At 26.9% G+C, this 16,987-nt stretch overlaps 3 protein-coding genes across 15 annotated transcripts in view; 1 reads left to right on the top strand and 2 right to left on the bottom strand.

Moving 5' to 3' along the window:
• LOC102678196 (ras-related protein Rab-32) overlaps nucleotides 1–3,663 on the bottom strand; it is a 54,233-nt gene extending 50,570 nt beyond the window's left edge. The window contains exon 1 of one of the 3 annotated variants that reach the window (XM_031515016.1): nucleotides 3,462–3,663. In XM_031515016.1, coding sequence (XP_031370876.1) covers nucleotides 3,462–3,590 — 129 coding nt within the window. In that variant the 5' untranslated portion in view covers nucleotides 3,591–3,663. The remainder of the gene's footprint in view (nucleotides 1–3,461) is intronic. The other 2 variants (XM_031515017.1, XM_031515018.1) reach the window with 2 other exon arrangements.
• A 740-nt stretch (nucleotides 3,664–4,403) lies between these two features.
• LOC102675577 (conserved oligomeric Golgi complex subunit 1) lies at nucleotides 4,404–8,535 on the bottom strand. Of its 3 annotated transcripts, XM_006609050.2 has the most exons (10): nucleotides 8,198–8,535; nucleotides 7,838–8,005; nucleotides 7,476–7,761; nucleotides 7,186–7,387; nucleotides 6,678–7,094; nucleotides 5,694–6,600; nucleotides 5,351–5,627; nucleotides 5,071–5,280; nucleotides 4,854–4,897; nucleotides 4,404–4,673 (listed from the first exon to the last, which is right to left on the bottom strand). In XM_006609050.2, exons 1-9 carry the CDS (start codon nucleotides 8,332–8,334, stop codon nucleotides 4,859–4,861), a joined length of 2,643 nt encoding a protein of 880 aa, XP_006609113.1. In that variant the 5' UTR covers nucleotides 8,335–8,535; the 3' UTR covers nucleotides 4,404–4,673; nucleotides 4,854–4,858. The 3 variants fall into 3 exon arrangements, with proteins under 3 accessions (XP_006609113.1, XP_006609114.1, XP_006609112.1); XM_006609051.2 differs by lacking the exon at nucleotides 4,854–4,897 and having other exon boundaries at nucleotides 8,172–8,533; XM_006609049.2 differs by lacking the exon at nucleotides 4,854–4,897 and having other exon boundaries at nucleotides 8,198–8,533.
• Nucleotides 8,536–8,892: 357 nt separating this feature from the next.
• Nucleotides 8,893–16,987, top strand: part of LOC102675893 — a 10,404-nt gene continuing 2,309 nt past the window's right edge. Inside the window, exons 1-19 of one of the 9 annotated variants that reach the window (XR_004151756.1) lie at nucleotides 8,893–9,301; nucleotides 9,382–9,569; nucleotides 9,637–9,813; nucleotides 9,892–10,031; nucleotides 10,110–10,306; nucleotides 10,383–10,522; nucleotides 10,632–10,742; nucleotides 10,818–11,132; nucleotides 11,217–11,310; nucleotides 11,400–11,475; nucleotides 11,564–11,824; nucleotides 11,914–12,096; nucleotides 12,213–12,365; nucleotides 12,499–12,632; nucleotides 12,704–13,039; nucleotides 13,116–14,817; nucleotides 14,961–15,686; nucleotides 16,016–16,256; nucleotides 16,423–16,777. Coding sequence is in view for 5 of the 9 variants with exons in the window: in XM_031514958.1 (XP_031370818.1) it covers nucleotides 9,080–9,301; nucleotides 9,382–9,569; nucleotides 9,637–9,813; nucleotides 9,892–10,031; nucleotides 10,110–10,306; nucleotides 10,383–10,522; nucleotides 10,632–10,742; nucleotides 10,818–11,132; nucleotides 11,217–11,310; nucleotides 11,400–11,475; nucleotides 11,564–11,824; nucleotides 11,914–12,096; nucleotides 12,213–12,365; nucleotides 12,499–12,632; nucleotides 12,704–13,039; nucleotides 13,116–14,817; nucleotides 14,961–15,703 (5,172 nt within the window). In the remaining 4 variants the exon portion in view is untranslated. Of the gene's footprint in view, nucleotides 9,302–9,381; nucleotides 9,570–9,636; nucleotides 9,814–9,891; nucleotides 10,032–10,109; nucleotides 10,307–10,382; nucleotides 10,523–10,631; nucleotides 10,743–10,817; nucleotides 11,133–11,216; nucleotides 11,311–11,399; nucleotides 11,476–11,563; nucleotides 11,825–11,913; nucleotides 12,097–12,212; nucleotides 12,366–12,498; nucleotides 12,633–12,703; nucleotides 13,040–13,115; nucleotides 14,818–14,960; nucleotides 15,718–16,015; nucleotides 16,257–16,360; nucleotides 16,778–16,987 lie in introns of those variants that run through there. The other 8 variants (XR_004151755.1, XR_420761.1, XR_004151757.1 and 5 more) reach the window with 8 other exon arrangements.

Here is a 16,987-nt window from a genome sequence, read left to right as displayed (position 1 = left end):
ACGATTTAAAGAAATTTCATTAAAAAACAAATAATTTATATAATTTATTAGATTTTTAACTATTTTATATAATAAAAACACAGATCATTATTGTTATATAATAAAAATGCATATTTTGTTAGAATCTACATTTTTAATTAATAAAATAGTAAATCAATAAATTATGTATTTTATTAATTTTATTGTATGTTATATTTTATTATTTATTATTATTAAATAATAATTTTTCTTATATTTTAATACAAATCAAAAAATATAAAAAAATTAAAAATAAAAAAATTACTCAGTAACTTAATAATTTTTAATTATTATATGAAAAAATATATATTTTTTTTAATTATCTTCTTCGATATTGATTTGAGACATTTTTTTTTTTTAATTTCCTTAAAGTTGTTATAAATTTGTTTCTCTCTTTTTGCAAGATTATCAATTTATTAATGATATTATATAATTATAAAGTATCAGGTATCAAAAAATTAGCTTAATGAATTGACTTAATGATTCTTCTCAGCGATAAGCATATAAGCTACAATCTAATGATCAAAGAAAATGACTCATCTAATAAAAATCGAATCCATTTAACCGATCATTTCTCATAATAATACACTATATATAAAATTTGAAGAAAATTAAATTTACATCTTTTATCATAATTTAAAATGATAATATTGGATAAACAATTTTGTATTTTTATTTTTCATAAATATACATAATATCATTCAAAAATATAATATAAAAACATTTTTTTATTTTCAAGAATACATAATCTAATTTTATAAAATTTGAAATGTATAAAAACTTGCTATTATGTAGTATTTTATTCGTTTTTATTATTTAAAATTTAAAGAGTTCTTAATCTAATTTGATTTCTAAAATGCAATTTCGGATAAAAATTTTTTTAAGCTAATAAAAGGATTAAGTATCGATAAATTCTGAAATATTAATAATTTGTGATATATTGGAAAATATTTTTTAAAAAATAATTTAATATAATTAAAATAAATAATCCATTATCTTTTTTTTAAACATACTCTACTATTAGAAATAAATATAATAAATATATGAAAAGATATAATATAAAATTAAAAAATATATTAAAATTAAATAATATATGAAAATAATATATAAAAAGATATAAAATTTAATTAAAAAATATATATATAAATGAATTATTTTTACTATTACTGTATTATTCGTATGAAACAAACGAGAAAAAATAGAAAGATCATTTCAAAAGAGAACATCCAATTATTCAAAAACAATTTAGATTAATTGTAATATGATAAAATTTTAAAAACGGACACTTCGTTGATTTAGACTTAGTTTTTGCAAATAGATACAAAAACGAGTATGCAACAGGTGATTTCAATAGAACGATTTTTTTTTTTTTACTCTGAAATAATACTTTGAATAATTGAAAATAGAAAATTTATTTAAAGATATAAATTTTTTAAATAATTTTCAATAATTAAAAAATAAAATAATCATCATTGATGATTAAGTATTAATAAAAAAAAATTAATGAAATTAAAAATTATATATAATTATATTTTATAAATTATATATAATATCCTGCAGTATAGCATCATTATTCTCACAAAACATTTTTTTAATCATCTTGTGCAATTTAATATGAAAAGAGAAAACATTAAAACAGTACTTGTTTGCGGTAAATGTTGCCAAGTGGAAAGAAAAATACTCCATTCCGATATCTTCGCCATCTATTTTTCTGAGAGCAAATAAAGAAATTGAAGAACCGCGAAACAAGGTTACAACGACAATAAAAGAGAAATGTTTGTCAAAACAAATAAAGAAAATTATAAATTTATGTACATAAATATATTATTACTATAAATCTAATTGTTCAATACTAATATAATGTAATTCTATAAATTAAAATTGTATTTAAAATTCTTTGCTAGAAATCTATTATACCATTCACTTTTTAGAATGTTTTTAAAATTGTTAGAAGATTTTTAAAATATAAATTTTTCTATGAATGAAATATTTTTTACTTATTTTTTCGTTATTATATACAATATAAAATATTATAAACAAGAAATATATATTTATACTTATATTATTATAATAATTGAATTATCATTTAACCATTCAATAAAACGTTATACTTTGAAATAATAATAACTTGCATTCGAATGAATAGAATAAATAAAAGATAAATATGGTTTATGAGATGAATTAATAAAAAAATAGATCGATGTGTTATTTAAAATATACGTACTATATGATTCAATTGATGCACTTCCTCTTTCTCAGATAGCAAAGGTGAAATGTAACATTTCACTAGGGAAATGACCGCGTGGTGCCGCATCGCAACTTTCCGCTCAATATCACAAGTGCAAAGATTTTTTGTTCTCGCGATGCAGCCTACCGTAGAGTTGGCCTTTATCCAACCTCTTGTCGTTTGTTTTGATGGTGATTTTTTCCATTATATAAAAAGAAAAGTCGGCCATCAACTTAAACGTTTCCTATCGATTTAGTTTATCGAGTATTCGAATAATTAATCAACAAAAAATCTCATGGATTAATTTTCATTATATCATAGACATAAGAATTAATTTAGTTATTTCAATTTTCTATTATTATAAATGTTATTATTTTATTTTCTTTTATCTTTTTTGAAAAATATAATTATAAATTAATTTATAATATAATATAATATAATATAATTATAAATAAATATTCATAAGTAAATATATATTGCATAATTTCAATATTCATTTTTAAACATTACATATATGTTATATTCTGTTTATAATCTTAATTTATTTTAATTTAAATTTAATTGTAATATTTTCGAGTTTAAAATGATGTACTTGTCGCTAATACGTGCATATTAATCTCTTATATTCGATCATAATTTACATATTCTATAGATGGCATATTATCATTTACATGAATTATAATCTAACAAAAAATTTTTAACATATTCACGTCTAGTAAAACTAAAAAACCATCAAATATCGTGTTTTACATCAACAATACAAATTGATGAAAAATGTAGATAAAATAATCAAAACATTACGGCAATAACTTATCGCTGCTTCAGAGATATTTAAACAACTTTAATCTTAAGTTATTCTTCGAGATTAAAATTATAATGACTTCAATACATTGAAATTTCTCATAAAAATTTTAATATTATATAGCTGTATCATAATGAATCATCCTATAAAATATTTCCAAGTTTTAAAATAGGATAAAATTATTTGACATTATTTAATATATTTAACGTTTGCATTATATATTCAATTATTTATTTCAAACTTCGCCATATATATTTTCGATGCTATATAATTTATAGCAGACGACTTTTGAGACACGCAAATTCCTGGGTAGTCTGCTAGAATTTCAAAAACAGCGCGCGAAACGTCGCACGCACCGAGTCGTATGTTTTTCTTATGAGCGGCAAAACTAAATTAAAAAATGTTCTCACTCACCATTTGATGCCGATGATGATACAAAGTGTCCCAGCGATATTCTTGAAGTTGGAGGGTTTCGTATTGTTGCTTTTTTTTCAAGTGTGATTGAGAACGCCTTACGACCGATATCACCACAGATGGGCCCATCCGGCCATCTTGCCGTATACCAAAACGTGTACTACACTGCGCTGGCGTATTTTGCCACTTGTCTCTCCCTCTTGCCCCTCAAAAGTAATTGCGTAACTGCCCGCGATACTTTCAGTCATTCCATCTTTATCAAGTTATCGATGCGTCCTCTTCCTCTATCTTTATTTCTTCCACCGGTGGCGCTACAAACGCTCGGCAAATTTTAAACGACGCGTCGCGATCGATGATCAAATTGAAACTAAATCCACATATTGTACGAATCGGATACTTGAGTTTGTATACGATCGAAAAAATTGAAAAGTGTTTTCTTTCGTTAAAACAAATGAGTTTAATTCATTTTCATCGTACGCTATTATGAAATTGCTTTAAAATGTAGGAAACAAATTACATTCATATTTACTATTAATATTAAGTATGAACTGATATTTTATATATATTAATTACACTAATTGAAAGTTTCACTAATTGAATACTTGTTTGTTATTTTACACTGTTTTTTTTAAATGAAAATTATGAAACAATTTCGCATGCGATCGATGACATTTGAAATTTAAATATAAGAATTATCCAGTTGTGGCGCTAGCATACGGTGTAACCTATCTGTACCTGAGAAAATATTTGAAAATTAAAAATATGCAGGATTGATAAAATTATGATATATTATTTATATAATAGTAAGTAAATTATAAGTAATTATTTAATTTCTCAGTAATTTAAAAATTTTTTAAGCAAATGTTAAAAAATTAATGTTAAAAAATTTTTTTTAAATTATAAAAAAATAACGTAATTAATATTCGAAAAAAATTATAAGGATTTAAAGGCTGTATAAAATATTTTATTTAATACTGACATTGCTGTCAAAAAGGCAATTCAATATTATGATATTTACATGAATATACTTAGCGTATATATACATATAATAAATATTTACAATTTTTATATCAAGTTAAAAATTAAATAAATAAATTAACTACTACCAAACCAATCTGAACCCATTGCCCCAAAAAATGCCGCTGCTCCAGATTTGATTGTAGCTCCTGCTGAATCACTTTTTGTAGTTTCCTTGCTAGTAGTTTTTTTGCGCTAAATTAACATAAAAAATTAAATAAAAATTTTACATTACATAAAATTTAAATCTTCTTTTAAGTATTAATTTCAACAAAAAAGTATAATTTAACACGTCTGAAACATATGCTTCGTTAATTTGTTAATTTAAGCATAAGAACTTTAACAAGACGTAAAGATGTAAGATCGTTTTCTTACCACAATCAAATGCGCGAACTATCGTATGTGTATATTCTGGCAATCTAAAGATACATGAAATATCTATCATGAAAGCAATCTATATGTATTTACATGAAACAAATATTCATGTATAAATAAGCAACAAAAATAATTTCTTAAAAAAGTAATATTTAAATGAAATTTTATATAATTCAGATATATTTAAAAATTTTTGAAATTAAAAAATGTGATTTACCTGTGTTTTTTCTGGAAGAGTTGCAGTAACAAGAGGTAAATTTTTTGCTGGAGCTGTTACAGTTAAAGGTGGGAACCAAGGTGCTCCTGTGTATAAAGCTAGTACTGTTGGCAAATCTGATTTTACACCTTCAATATTATTATATTCGTTTCGTGCACCTAAAATTGAATGTAACTGTTCCAAATGAGGTATAAGATTTCCTAATATGAGCTGAAAATGAAAATTGAAATAATTAAAATGTGAATGTTGATTAACATTGATTAATTAAACAAATACATACTAAAGATCTTTGAACACTTTTCTTCACATTAGTATGAATGAAAGGATTAAAAACATCATAATCGAATGGATCGATTTTAGATAATATATTTTCACATGATTTGTTTGACAAATCAATTAAAATTTTATTTTCACGAGGTATCATAAGTAGACTAGAGTATTTTATATCAAATAATACTTGAAAGGCTTGTTTTTGAGAAAGATTTGCATCATTGAATACAATTACATGATTTAATAATTCCGTTACAATATCTTCTATAACTTCATGTAATACTTTTCTATAATAAAAAATTAAAATTTAATTTATGATATTATTATGAATTAAATAATAATTTGAAACTTACTTTGGAAGTGTGTGTGGTATTATTTTATTTAAATCTTTATTAATAGCAGTCAAAAATTTCTGCAAGTGAATGGATGGCTGATATGGTACTAAAATTTCCGATTTTATTCTCTTACCCTCTCCTGAATCTTCTTCAATAGTTACTTTTTCCCATTCTGATATAACCAAATGTATTGGATAACCATGTAATGACTCTTTCGATATGAACTTTTCTCTATGTTCACTTATTTTAACTTTATATGTTTTAGCCCAAACTGACCAAATAAAAGTACTTTCTTCTTTTAATTTATCACAAATTGTTTGCCATTTCATATTTGTTATAGTTAACCCAGACACTTTTGAAAGTGTGAAACATTTATTCAGATTTGAACTCAATGTTATCAATGCTAAAAGAAATCTTGCCATTACAATAGCATTTACATCACGTTGACCATAGTCAGGTTTATCATTTACACATGTAGTTTTTGCAAAATTGATAAAATCTTCGATCATATTGGTACTAATTGTTTGTAAATATTCTTGGATCTCCGCACGATCAAAAAACGAATCTGAAATTAACGATATATTTGTGGATAGTAGATTGTCTTTAATAGACATTACATGTTCTGTCTCGTACAAATATTGCTCAAGATCTGCGAGTAAAACGTGCAAACTTGTATCAAAATTTTCACATAATTTAAGAATATTTGGCGAATATCCTTTGGTTTTCATCAATAAAGATCTTTTACTATCTAGGCCACCATTTTTAGTAAGTTTCTGAGGAATATCATTTGGCGAATCTTTCCAGATAAACCATCGCAAATCGTGTTCTGGATATTCAAATTTATCGTAACATATTTTGCCTAAGAGTTCAATTACATCAGATTTTAACGTAGTGATAGTTTCCATCCATTTATCATTTATAATACCTGATATAATTAAAAATATTAACAATATTATTATTTTCAATTTAATAACAAAAAATATATATATCATATTTATGTACGTTTTACTCTTTGAGATATTAAAGGTTGGAAAAATTCCACCCAGAAAGTTATTCTTGGAAGAGAAAGTTCTTCCCATATTTTATTCCAATTTTCTGGCAGATTGATATTAACAGCTTCTTCGCGAACATAATATAAACCTCTTATAGATATTATTAAATCTAAAAGTTTTGTAATTTCATGATTGCAAAATTCAGCTACCCAATCAAGCCAAGATTTAATCCTCTTTTGCAGATCTAATATACAAAAATTTTCAGAATTATGTACAGTAAATGGTTTATGCTGTTTGGTCACAATAGGAAGAAATTCTTGTAATAATTCTTGATTCAAATCTAACTGAGAAAGTAAAGAATATGCTTCTTGATCTTGAATTTTTATTAAATATTGTAAAACAAGACCTTCTGATTCACCATCTGAATCTGTAATTTTTTAATCAATATTTAATTATATGTATATATATATATTTAAAATGATAATAAGAATAAAATACATTATATATGTTATAATTACTTATAAAACAAGAATAGATTAAATTGATTGTTTGAATTAATATTTTAATACATAATTTTATTTTTGTTTTAACACTATTATCATTTTCATCTGTAACAATAGATTTAATAGCCTGATTACGCATTGATATTAATTTATCCAATAAATCTGAGAATGAAGTTCCATTTAATAATACAAATGCTGCTAAACAATTTGCTATGCTCTAAAATTTAAATAGATTTTAATAACATCATTATAAAATTATAAATAATATACAAAATTTTATAATATAATATAAAATAAATACCAACCCCTGGCTGCACATCTAATGATTGTAATACATTGTTACATTTATTTAATATAATATTTTTAAATTGGCTAATAACATCCCATTGTTTAGACACAATTGGATATTTAATTGATAAATCTGTACTTCCCACTTCGAATAATAAACTATAATTTATATGTTGAGCTATTAAATATAATTGTGTAGCAAATAATAAATCCTTGTTTTCAATACTAGACCAAATATATTGAGGTACATCCATTAAGATTTTTATTTGAATAATAATTGAATCTTGACTTGCTTCTACATTTCTATAAAAAAATGTTATATAATAGTATAAAAAATAAAAAAATTATGTACTTCATTTAATGAAATTATTAAAAATACTTTTCATCTTCATTTTGAATTGAATCAATTTTAAATCCAATAAGATATTTTTTTTGTAATTCACCAAATTTGTTTTCAATATCAATGATTCTTGAAATTACATGTTCAGAAGTTATTTTCATTTTTCTAATTGTGTCTGCAGCCAATATTAGATCACGATATCTTTCCCTAAAAATATGTAAATAATTAATAAGTATATTCGAAGATTAAATTATTAACCTTTGATAGCAATCATATATATGAAACTTTATTACTTAATAACAATTTATTAATATTTAAGAGATATATAAATATTAATTTATACAGAAAATAAAAGAGAGTAACAACCAATTACTTTAAGTCATTAAAATAGAACTTTACCCAACTAAAGTTCTAAGTTCGATTTTCTTTCTATCACTTTCATGTTGGATTTTCTTTTGAATTGCCTCGATCTCCTTTATTGTATACTCTTCAAATAATTTATTAATGTCCAAATCCAAGTAATTTGTTGTTGTCATTTTTGTGACAATTTGTTTTCACGTATCTTGAACTCGGCTATTTCCACGTAGCAAGAAATAACTCGTATTTACTTCGCATTTTTATCTACAATATTCTGCAATATATTGTCAATTATCAATTAGTTGTAAGAGGGCAGTATATGTATTTTCCTTCTTTTCTCAAATGATAAATTATTTTGATATTTCTTTTTTTTTTTTAATCTTATATCGTACATTAAATTTAATTACTAAGATAAGTTCTATGTATTTCATTCCATCATATAAACATAATAAGTATATATATTAAATCATGTATGATAATGCGTCTCAAAGAAATAAATTTATTTACATCAAAATGAATATTTAAACATATAAATTAGATTATATAGATATATAAATATAGAATAATATAGATTTATTTTTGTATTTAGATTCCTTGTAATGTATTTGAAACCATTTTTTTTAAATTTCAACAAAATATTTATTTTCATTGATATTTTTAAGAAAAGATTATGGATGATAGTCAATGCACGGCAGCAAGCTTGCAAATACGCAATCGCCAAAGCACGTCACCTTACGATACAATGTTGAACCACGAGATGAGCACGCGAGACGCCATATTGAGCGAATGTTGATTGAATGCAGTTTAGGTGTTTACGCGGTTTGAAATAAAACCCGTGAAAAAACGTATCAATTGTCGTATAACTCGACTGAAATATTAATAAGCGATTAGTTCAGTGTGACAATTATATTACACGGTAATAAAATGAGCGGTAGCGACGGCGAGGATGGTCAATGCAACAGGACGAGAGAAAGCAACGTAGTAGCGATGGATGACGTTCTTGTTAAGAAACACACTGACGATATTCTTCATGATGGATGCATTAGCTCTGAGGACGATTTCACGCGACAGGAAAGTGATTGGGCTGTTAATTACATGGAAGATGCTGTCAGATCTCCTGTCGTCGCGGACTCGGTTCCTGTCGCGGTATGTTTTCCTCTAGTGAACACCGTTTCATGTTCACATCGCACCAACGATCGTCAACCACGAACACGTTCTACTTGCAGAGCGTGGCACTTGACGAAAGCGTGGTCGATGAGTTTGTCAAGGGCGCGAGAGGTCCCGACAACATGGAACTGAACACGATGCAAATGAGGCCGAAGACGGTTATTGAAAATTCGAATACTACTGTGAGCCTTGAAAACCCCTTCAGGGGTAAGGAAATGTGTTCGTGTAATGTATGCAAAGCAAAAAGGTAATTATTATAAATAAAAAGAAATAATCTAACTAGTGGATAAATTTAATCATTATTCTCAATATAGAGAATTGCTTGGAGAAGAATTGCAAAAGGCTATAAAGTTTCAAAATCTATGGACAGAATTGCGTCAACATATTCGAGGTTCCTTTAATATTGCCTTAGAAGCTTCTCGTATTCCGGGAGGTTTACAATTTCATCAAACTCCATTTTCAGCTGATGATACGCACAAGATTGTTTTGCAGTAAGTTTAAGAGAGATTTTTCTAATAATTAATTAATGGATTGACATTTATGAATCTAACTTCAATATTTATTTTCAGATTATGTAAAAGGAATCCTCATCAATTATTTATGAGATTAGTAAGCTTGGCGCAAGAATTTGTTATAGAAGTAAAAGTTCATTTATTAGCTCTTTTACATGATCTTAATGTAAATAATTTAGCAGAAGTTTTTCTTACAGGTTAATATAAATATATTATATTTTAAATTAAATAATTTATTTTTATTATTATTATTAGTTTACACATCTTCTTTCTAGGTCTTTTAGATGATTATGATGCATTGATAACAACAGCTGTAAAGATTTCTAAGTTTGTAAAACTTTTAAAAGATCATTTGGGTAAATTCTATTATAAATTTCCTTTACCATGGACTGCTTTTATTAAAAAATTATATCAAATTTATATATATGATGATCCCTTTATACAAGATAATTTACCACCTTTTATTGGTCAGGTAAATAAACTTATATTATTTTAATATTTTAATTAAATTACAATATCTAATATAGACAACAAAGTACATATCTTAGGTTTTACAGTTAAGAAAACTTTTGCCTTTAAAAGGCTCGGAATATCAACGTCTTGTTCATCGATATTTATGGTTTGACAAAGAAATGACGGTAATTAGAGATCTTTGGGCAGAAACTGAATCATGGATGGACAAGTACAAGTAAGTGACAATGTGATTATATTTTAACAATAATACAACTATATCAACTGATCACAATCCCAGGAAAGAAAATCTATGAACAAAGTTTCATAAGCGGTGCGTATTTCAGTGCAGAACAAGCATGTCGAATGACCCATCTTAGACAAGTAAGGGAAATATTCACAGCAACTAGCAAACTTCTGGAACCGCGTATGTTAAATAAAACGCCTGACATTGGAAAGTATGTCCATATAAAAATAAAATATAATTCATATATTTTCGTGAATCACTGATTTCATATTTATTCTTATTACAGTGAATTTCAAGAAACAGATGGACAACTTTTGACGCTTACATCACAAGCAAAAGTTGATGTATCAGAAATGGATAATAGGTCTTTAAGTCCTACTCCAGATTTAAGTTTGGATTCACCTGATATGCCTCCAAGTATTGAGATACTACAAATTTTATTAGATGATTGGAGTAAAGTTGTAAAATCACTACGACAAAAATTATCCGATGTAGCAGGTGCACAACCTGTTACAGATATTTACACTAATGGACAGGAAGATTTTTTTGATTATGCTTGTGCAACTTGCCATTTAGTACAGTCTGCAATGAGATCAGTCAAGTACTGTTATTATGTACATGAATTATAATCATTATAATCATTTTTTCTTTCTTTTGTATTAATATATGAATGTTTTTCAAAAAGGGCCCAAATCGAAGGAACTTGTTTGGAAAATAATGTAGAAGAAGGAAAAAGTTGCGAGTGTCATATGTGTATAGGACCTACAATATCTTCTACTGTAAGAATTTTTTTATTTCAATTAATTTTATTAATATAATACTAAGTTTATTAAAATTTATTAATATAATATTAATAATTAATTTACAGATTAATAAAAGTGATACTGAAAATATCATATTACCATTAGAAAATCCCTTTCCACAACTCACAAATGGTTTTTTAGGTAAAGATTGCTAACATACTAGTAAAATTTATATGTATTTTATTTTATTTATATTATATGTTTAATTTTTTGTTTAATTTTATTATAGAAGACACAGCTAATTTTTCGGCAACACAAGTAAAGAAAAAACTAGAAGATTTAGAAATAAAAGAAATAAAAAATGATGGAAATGAAATAAATGTAAATGAAGATATTGATTTATGGACATCTGATACACAACCTTGTTCATGTGTATATCAGCATGTAAGAGAAATAACAGAAAGAAAAATGGTGCTAGAAAATCCACCTTGTTTGTGTTTATTAAACTCCAAGCGGAAAATATGGGATACTTGTCCCTGTCTAACAAAATGTAATTATAAAAAAGAAATTTTATTTCTTATTGTCAATAATAAAATTTTTGTTTTAATACAATATGATGATATTTGAAAATATTATTAGGCGTACCTGAAACGGTTGTATCAAATGGTCATTCAAAACCAGTATCGCCGTCTACTATCAAAACTAATCAAGAGCCACCTAAACCTGCAATAAAATCTGGTACTACACAGTCTGCTCAAACGCAAACGCGACATTCGACAACTCAGACACCAAATACCACTCATAATCACACAACACATCAAGGTAAATATAAATAAACAATTATTAAATAATTTTGTAAATAATTTTTTAAAAAATACTTTTATCAAAATTCAAGAGAAAGATATAACAAAAAACATATCTTCTTTGAATTTAAATAGGTACCACTCATTCTCATACACATGGACCTCTTCCAGATTTGGTAAAAAATATGGGTCCCACTCATAGATCTCATACACATACCAATCATTCGTCGCATGTCTGTCATAAACAGGCTAATGTTGAGCATATTAAAAGAGTCTCGTGTAACGATTGTCAGTATTCATTGAACTATTTTTTTTTTTTTTCATTTCATAATTATTTTTTTCTTTTTTTTTTCTTTTTTGTTAAATAAAAAAAGTGTATATATATATATATATATATATATATATTATATACATTTTTTAGTGAGTTCCGGAGATGGAGATTGTTCGGATTCCGGAAGTAGTCAGGAGGATTCTTGTTCTACCAGTAGTTCAGCACAAAGAGATTCTAGTAGACATTGCGATTGTTGTTATTGCGAAGTATTTGGCCATGGTGTTGTAAGCAGATTTTATCATTTTTATTTCATACATGTACTAATATGTTATTTTATATAAATATATTTATTTAGCCTTCAGTAGCGCCCGTTAGTAGAAATTATAATGAAATGAGAGAACGTTTACGACAATTATTAACAAAGAAAAAGGCTAGAAAATGTAAAGTTACGTGTAGTCCTTCGAAAAGTCCCTCAGAATCAGTGGTATCTGATACAAGCACAGAAACAAAAACAGTAACAAATATCATGCCTAGATTAAATACTCCAGTTTCGACTGTTTCTGTAGTTCAAACAGATCAACGAGATCAAAGAGATCTGGAAGAACTTTTAGAATTCATTGAAGGTAATCAGAATGGAAAAAAAGATAACAATAAAAAGGCTGAGAAAAAAGCTAGGCAGAAGCAACGGAAGGTTAATATAAGTTGAAATCAATATTTCATCTTCATTAACTATACAAAAAATTAATTTAAAATTTTATTTGTTATAGCTAGAAGAAAAGCTTAAAAGAGATAGGCAAGAGGCAGAAAGACAAAAACTAATAGAATTACAGAAAAAGACACCAGAAGTAACAATCACTGTTGTAGATCCACAAAAACCTGTTCCTCAAAGATTATTACCTCAGTGTAATCTACCTGAAGTATCTATTTTACCTACGTCACCTCCAGTAGCATTGCCGATTATAAAACAATTAAGTAATAAAAAGAAAGACAAACAAGAAATCTGTAGCAATAGTAGTAATACTAGTAGCAGTAGTTGTAGCAGCAGCAGTAGTAGTATTAGTACAAGTAGTATAAATACCAAAACAAAGACTGCACCTGTGAATATCAATATAAAAAACAAAAGTATTAATAAAACTGATAAAACAATGGTCTCAGGTCAGATAAATAATAAAATAGCCATTAAAAGTGACAAAACTGAAATTAGCAATAAAAATAAAATACAGATAAACAGTATCAATAGCACAAATATGAAAAATAATACTGTGGAGAAATCATTAACTATTGATTTAAATGATAAAAAATTGACAAAGAAAGAGAGAAAAAAGTTGAAAAAAAGAATGAAGAAAATGGAAGAGGTAAAAGCAAAAGAAGAAACAAAGAAACCTGTTCAGACAGAAACTCAACCTCAGATTGTGACAATTAAAAGAGTTATGGAATCTAATAATGCAGAACCAACAGTTACGATCACATTAAAAGGTCAAACACCAGCTGAAGATAAAGTTTTGTTTACATTGGTAAATGGTCAAACAAAAGAAGTTGCCAATTTGAAATTGGAGAACGAACAAAATCAAAACATCAGCGGAAAGAAAAAGAAAACTAAAACAAATAACAATAATAACAATTATACTAATAGCAATAGTAATAATTCATTACAACAGGGCAATAAGCAAATGAATAATTCGAAACAACAAATACAGAATAAAATTTGTGACGGTAAGAATAATATAAAACAACAATCAAATAATGATAAAAGCAAAGGAAAACAATTAGATGATAAGAAGGTTCAACAGAATATCACGAAATCTAAAAAAGACAAAAGAAATACAGAAAATAAAGAAAATGTGTTACAACAAAACGTTGTAAATAAGAACAAAAATCAATCGCAAAATATATCTGGAAAAAAGCAGAATAAGATGAATACTCCACCTCAAACACCAACTTCACAAAAGTCATCGCAAAACTTGAATATCAATAATGAAAATAATAAGAAATCGAAAATTCAGTCGCAAGATAAAAATGGACAATTAAGTTCCAATAAAAATAATAAAAATACATCTAATATCACTATTAAGCAGACAAAGAATGATACTCAAAAAATTCAAACTAAAATGACAAATCAGATAAGTATCAAACAACGATCGGAAGTACAGTCAGTATCCACTGAAAGAATTAATTCACCATTGAGCAGTCAATTCAAGGATATTGGTGTAAATTCTAAAATTAATATAGAAAATTTAAAATTACCACCTGGTATTACGATAACGAAAGTAGATGCTCCTGCAAAACCTTTACCAATCAGATCTGCACCTCTGCCTAAACCAGTAAATCCACCGAAACAAACCACAATAATCGCTGCACCAATGAGCGGTGTTCAATCGAGTTATGCAAGTTCTCAGGCAGGTGGCAATGTGATTGTAGTAGATACAGGAAAATTGAAACAAGATCTTTTGCCTAAATCCATAGAAAAAGGTAAGTAAAATATTCTATATTTTAATATATATAAAATTATATAATAAAAATATATATATATTTATAACAATAACAATATATATATTTATAACAATAATATTTATAATAATAAATAATATAAACTTATTACTTCATTATTATAGACATGTCTAAAGAAACACAACAAAATCAGAGCAGTACTAATAAAAAGAAAAAAAAGAAGAATAAAAATACTGTAAATTCCAGCAATATATCAAATCAAACAATAGTACAAAATAATGATCTTTTCATGAATGATCATGCAGATGAACCTGCTAGAATACTTCATAACCCAAATACTAATATGGTGACTATAAGAAATCCTGCATTTGGCCCAATGAAAGTGCCACCAACTCAACAGGCAGCCATTATAAAAGTATCGGAAAATGGTATGGTTACTATTAGGAGCCCTGCATTACAACAAGCAATTAATGCAGGTCTTACATCACCTCCAAAACCAGATTATATTGTGAAAGGCGATCTCCCGTCCAAAATGGCGACGGAGAATTCAAATTTGAAACATACTAATGGTATTATTCCGTCAAGTTTGGCAGAATTAAGAAGCAGATTGACTCCAGATTGCACAACTTTAAGTGGTCTAGCTAACATACAAATCAGTAAAGTAACAAATGGTCAACCAATACCAGAAAATGGAATTAATTTAAAAGGAACTAGTGTAACATTAACGAAAGTGAGAACGGAACCTAGTATGGAAGACGTACAAAGTGCAAAAACAGCAGTTCGAGAGGCAATAAACGCCACGATAGCAGCATCGTCTACTGGGAAGAGTAAGAAAAAGAAAAAACGCGGAGCCGGCACAAGACAATATGGCGATGACTGGAACCTCGTTGGTGAGAAACAACAATAATCAAAGTTTAACATGTAAATTTGCTTCTTTCATTTTTTTTGTTTTCCTTAACACACCCCCGGGTTGCATTTTTTGCTCCCGGTTTGAAAAAAAACTTTCTCTTCTTTCGTTTTCTTTTTTCTTCTCTTGTTTCTTTTTTCTTTTTTTTTTTCTTCCTTTTGTTTAAAAAAAAGACAATAATTAGAGATAGTATCATGTACACAATCGATGTACAAAAAATATTTAAAAAAAACTATGGACGTGTAAACGTGTAGGTTGAGTCCATGTGAGTCACACTGACGACGGTTTTTCTTTCGTTTCGTTTTCTGTCAGGAGAGGGCAGTGTACCGCGTTAGGACCAAGTCTCAATCGCAGGCTATAGGTCGAAAGAGAGAAAATTTAATCAAATGTACCGGGGATGTGTACACTTCGGGATCTCCTCGAATTGGCCACCACGAATTTCTAGGGGGATTGACCGGAAGAGAGAACTCTGGGATAGTGAGCACTATCTTTTCTTTATTTTCCTTCCGCTTGTTCGCGCGCATCGACTTCATATTTCAATTCGACCAATCAGGTGATTGTTCCATCGAATTATTATCCATAGTATTGCATTTATCAAAAGATAAATTATTATTCGATTTTAGGATAGTTATAGTCTTTTTTCTCTCTATATTTCAGGAATATCTCGATTATATATATCTTTTACTATATTCCCCTCTCTTTTTCCGTTTCCTTTTTAGTTATTCTCGAAAATCGAGTGTGGTCGCAAGTACGCGGAATATATGAATATTTGAGCATATTATTTTAAAAAAAACTATATGATAGATTAAACATAAATTTTTGATTTATTATGTGCTTAAAAAAGAGAGAAAAATATAAAAAGAAAGATAAAGAAAAGATATGTAGATCACTTGAGAGAGTCACGCTTTGCCAAGTTCATTGACCATGACAGCGAGTTTTATCTACTATCTACCTGAAATCTCAGATTGTGATGTTTAACCGATTCTAGGTGATCGACAACAACTAGAGTATATGAATAATTTTTTAATCAAGTTTGAATCACGTGTTTCAATAAAACAAATCTATTTTTTCCAACGTTATGATCTCTTATTTCCTGTTGTGTTTTGAAAACTGCTGTGTTATTAAAAAATGAAAAAAAACCGTTGCATGCTTATAGATCACGTGAAGCGTGAATTTTCTTTTATCATCGCCAATGAAAACACTTCGTTTTTAAATATTGACTCAAAGTACCCATTCTTATTTTTTCCTTACGAATTTAATCAAAATTTGTTTCCTGATTCCTTT

Source organism: Apis dorsata, unplaced genomic scaffold (genome assembly GCF_000469605.1).
Source record: "Apis dorsata unplaced genomic scaffold, Apis dorsata 1.3 scaffold_52, whole genome shotgun sequence".
NCBI classification, from domain to species: Eukaryota; Metazoa; Arthropoda; class Insecta; order Hymenoptera; family Apidae; genus Apis; species Apis dorsata.
The sequence above is the reverse complement of the archived record's forward strand: the minus strand, read 5'-3'. Positions and strand labels throughout refer to the sequence as shown.

Bases quoted from the DNA above. Each gene is read 5' to 3' on its own strand.
- LOC102675577 (XM_006609049.2), bottom strand. From the start codon at position 8,334: ATGACAACAACAAATTACTTGGATTTGGACATTAATAAATTATTTGAA. The intron at 7,762-7,837 runs GTATTTTTAATA...ATTTTTTTATAG, and splicing joins ATTCAAAATGAAGATGAAAA to AAATGTAGAAGCAAGTCAAG. The intron at 6,601-6,677 runs GTACATAAATAT...TAATTATATCAG, and splicing joins AATATCTCAAAGAGTAAAAC to GTATTATAAATGATAAATGG.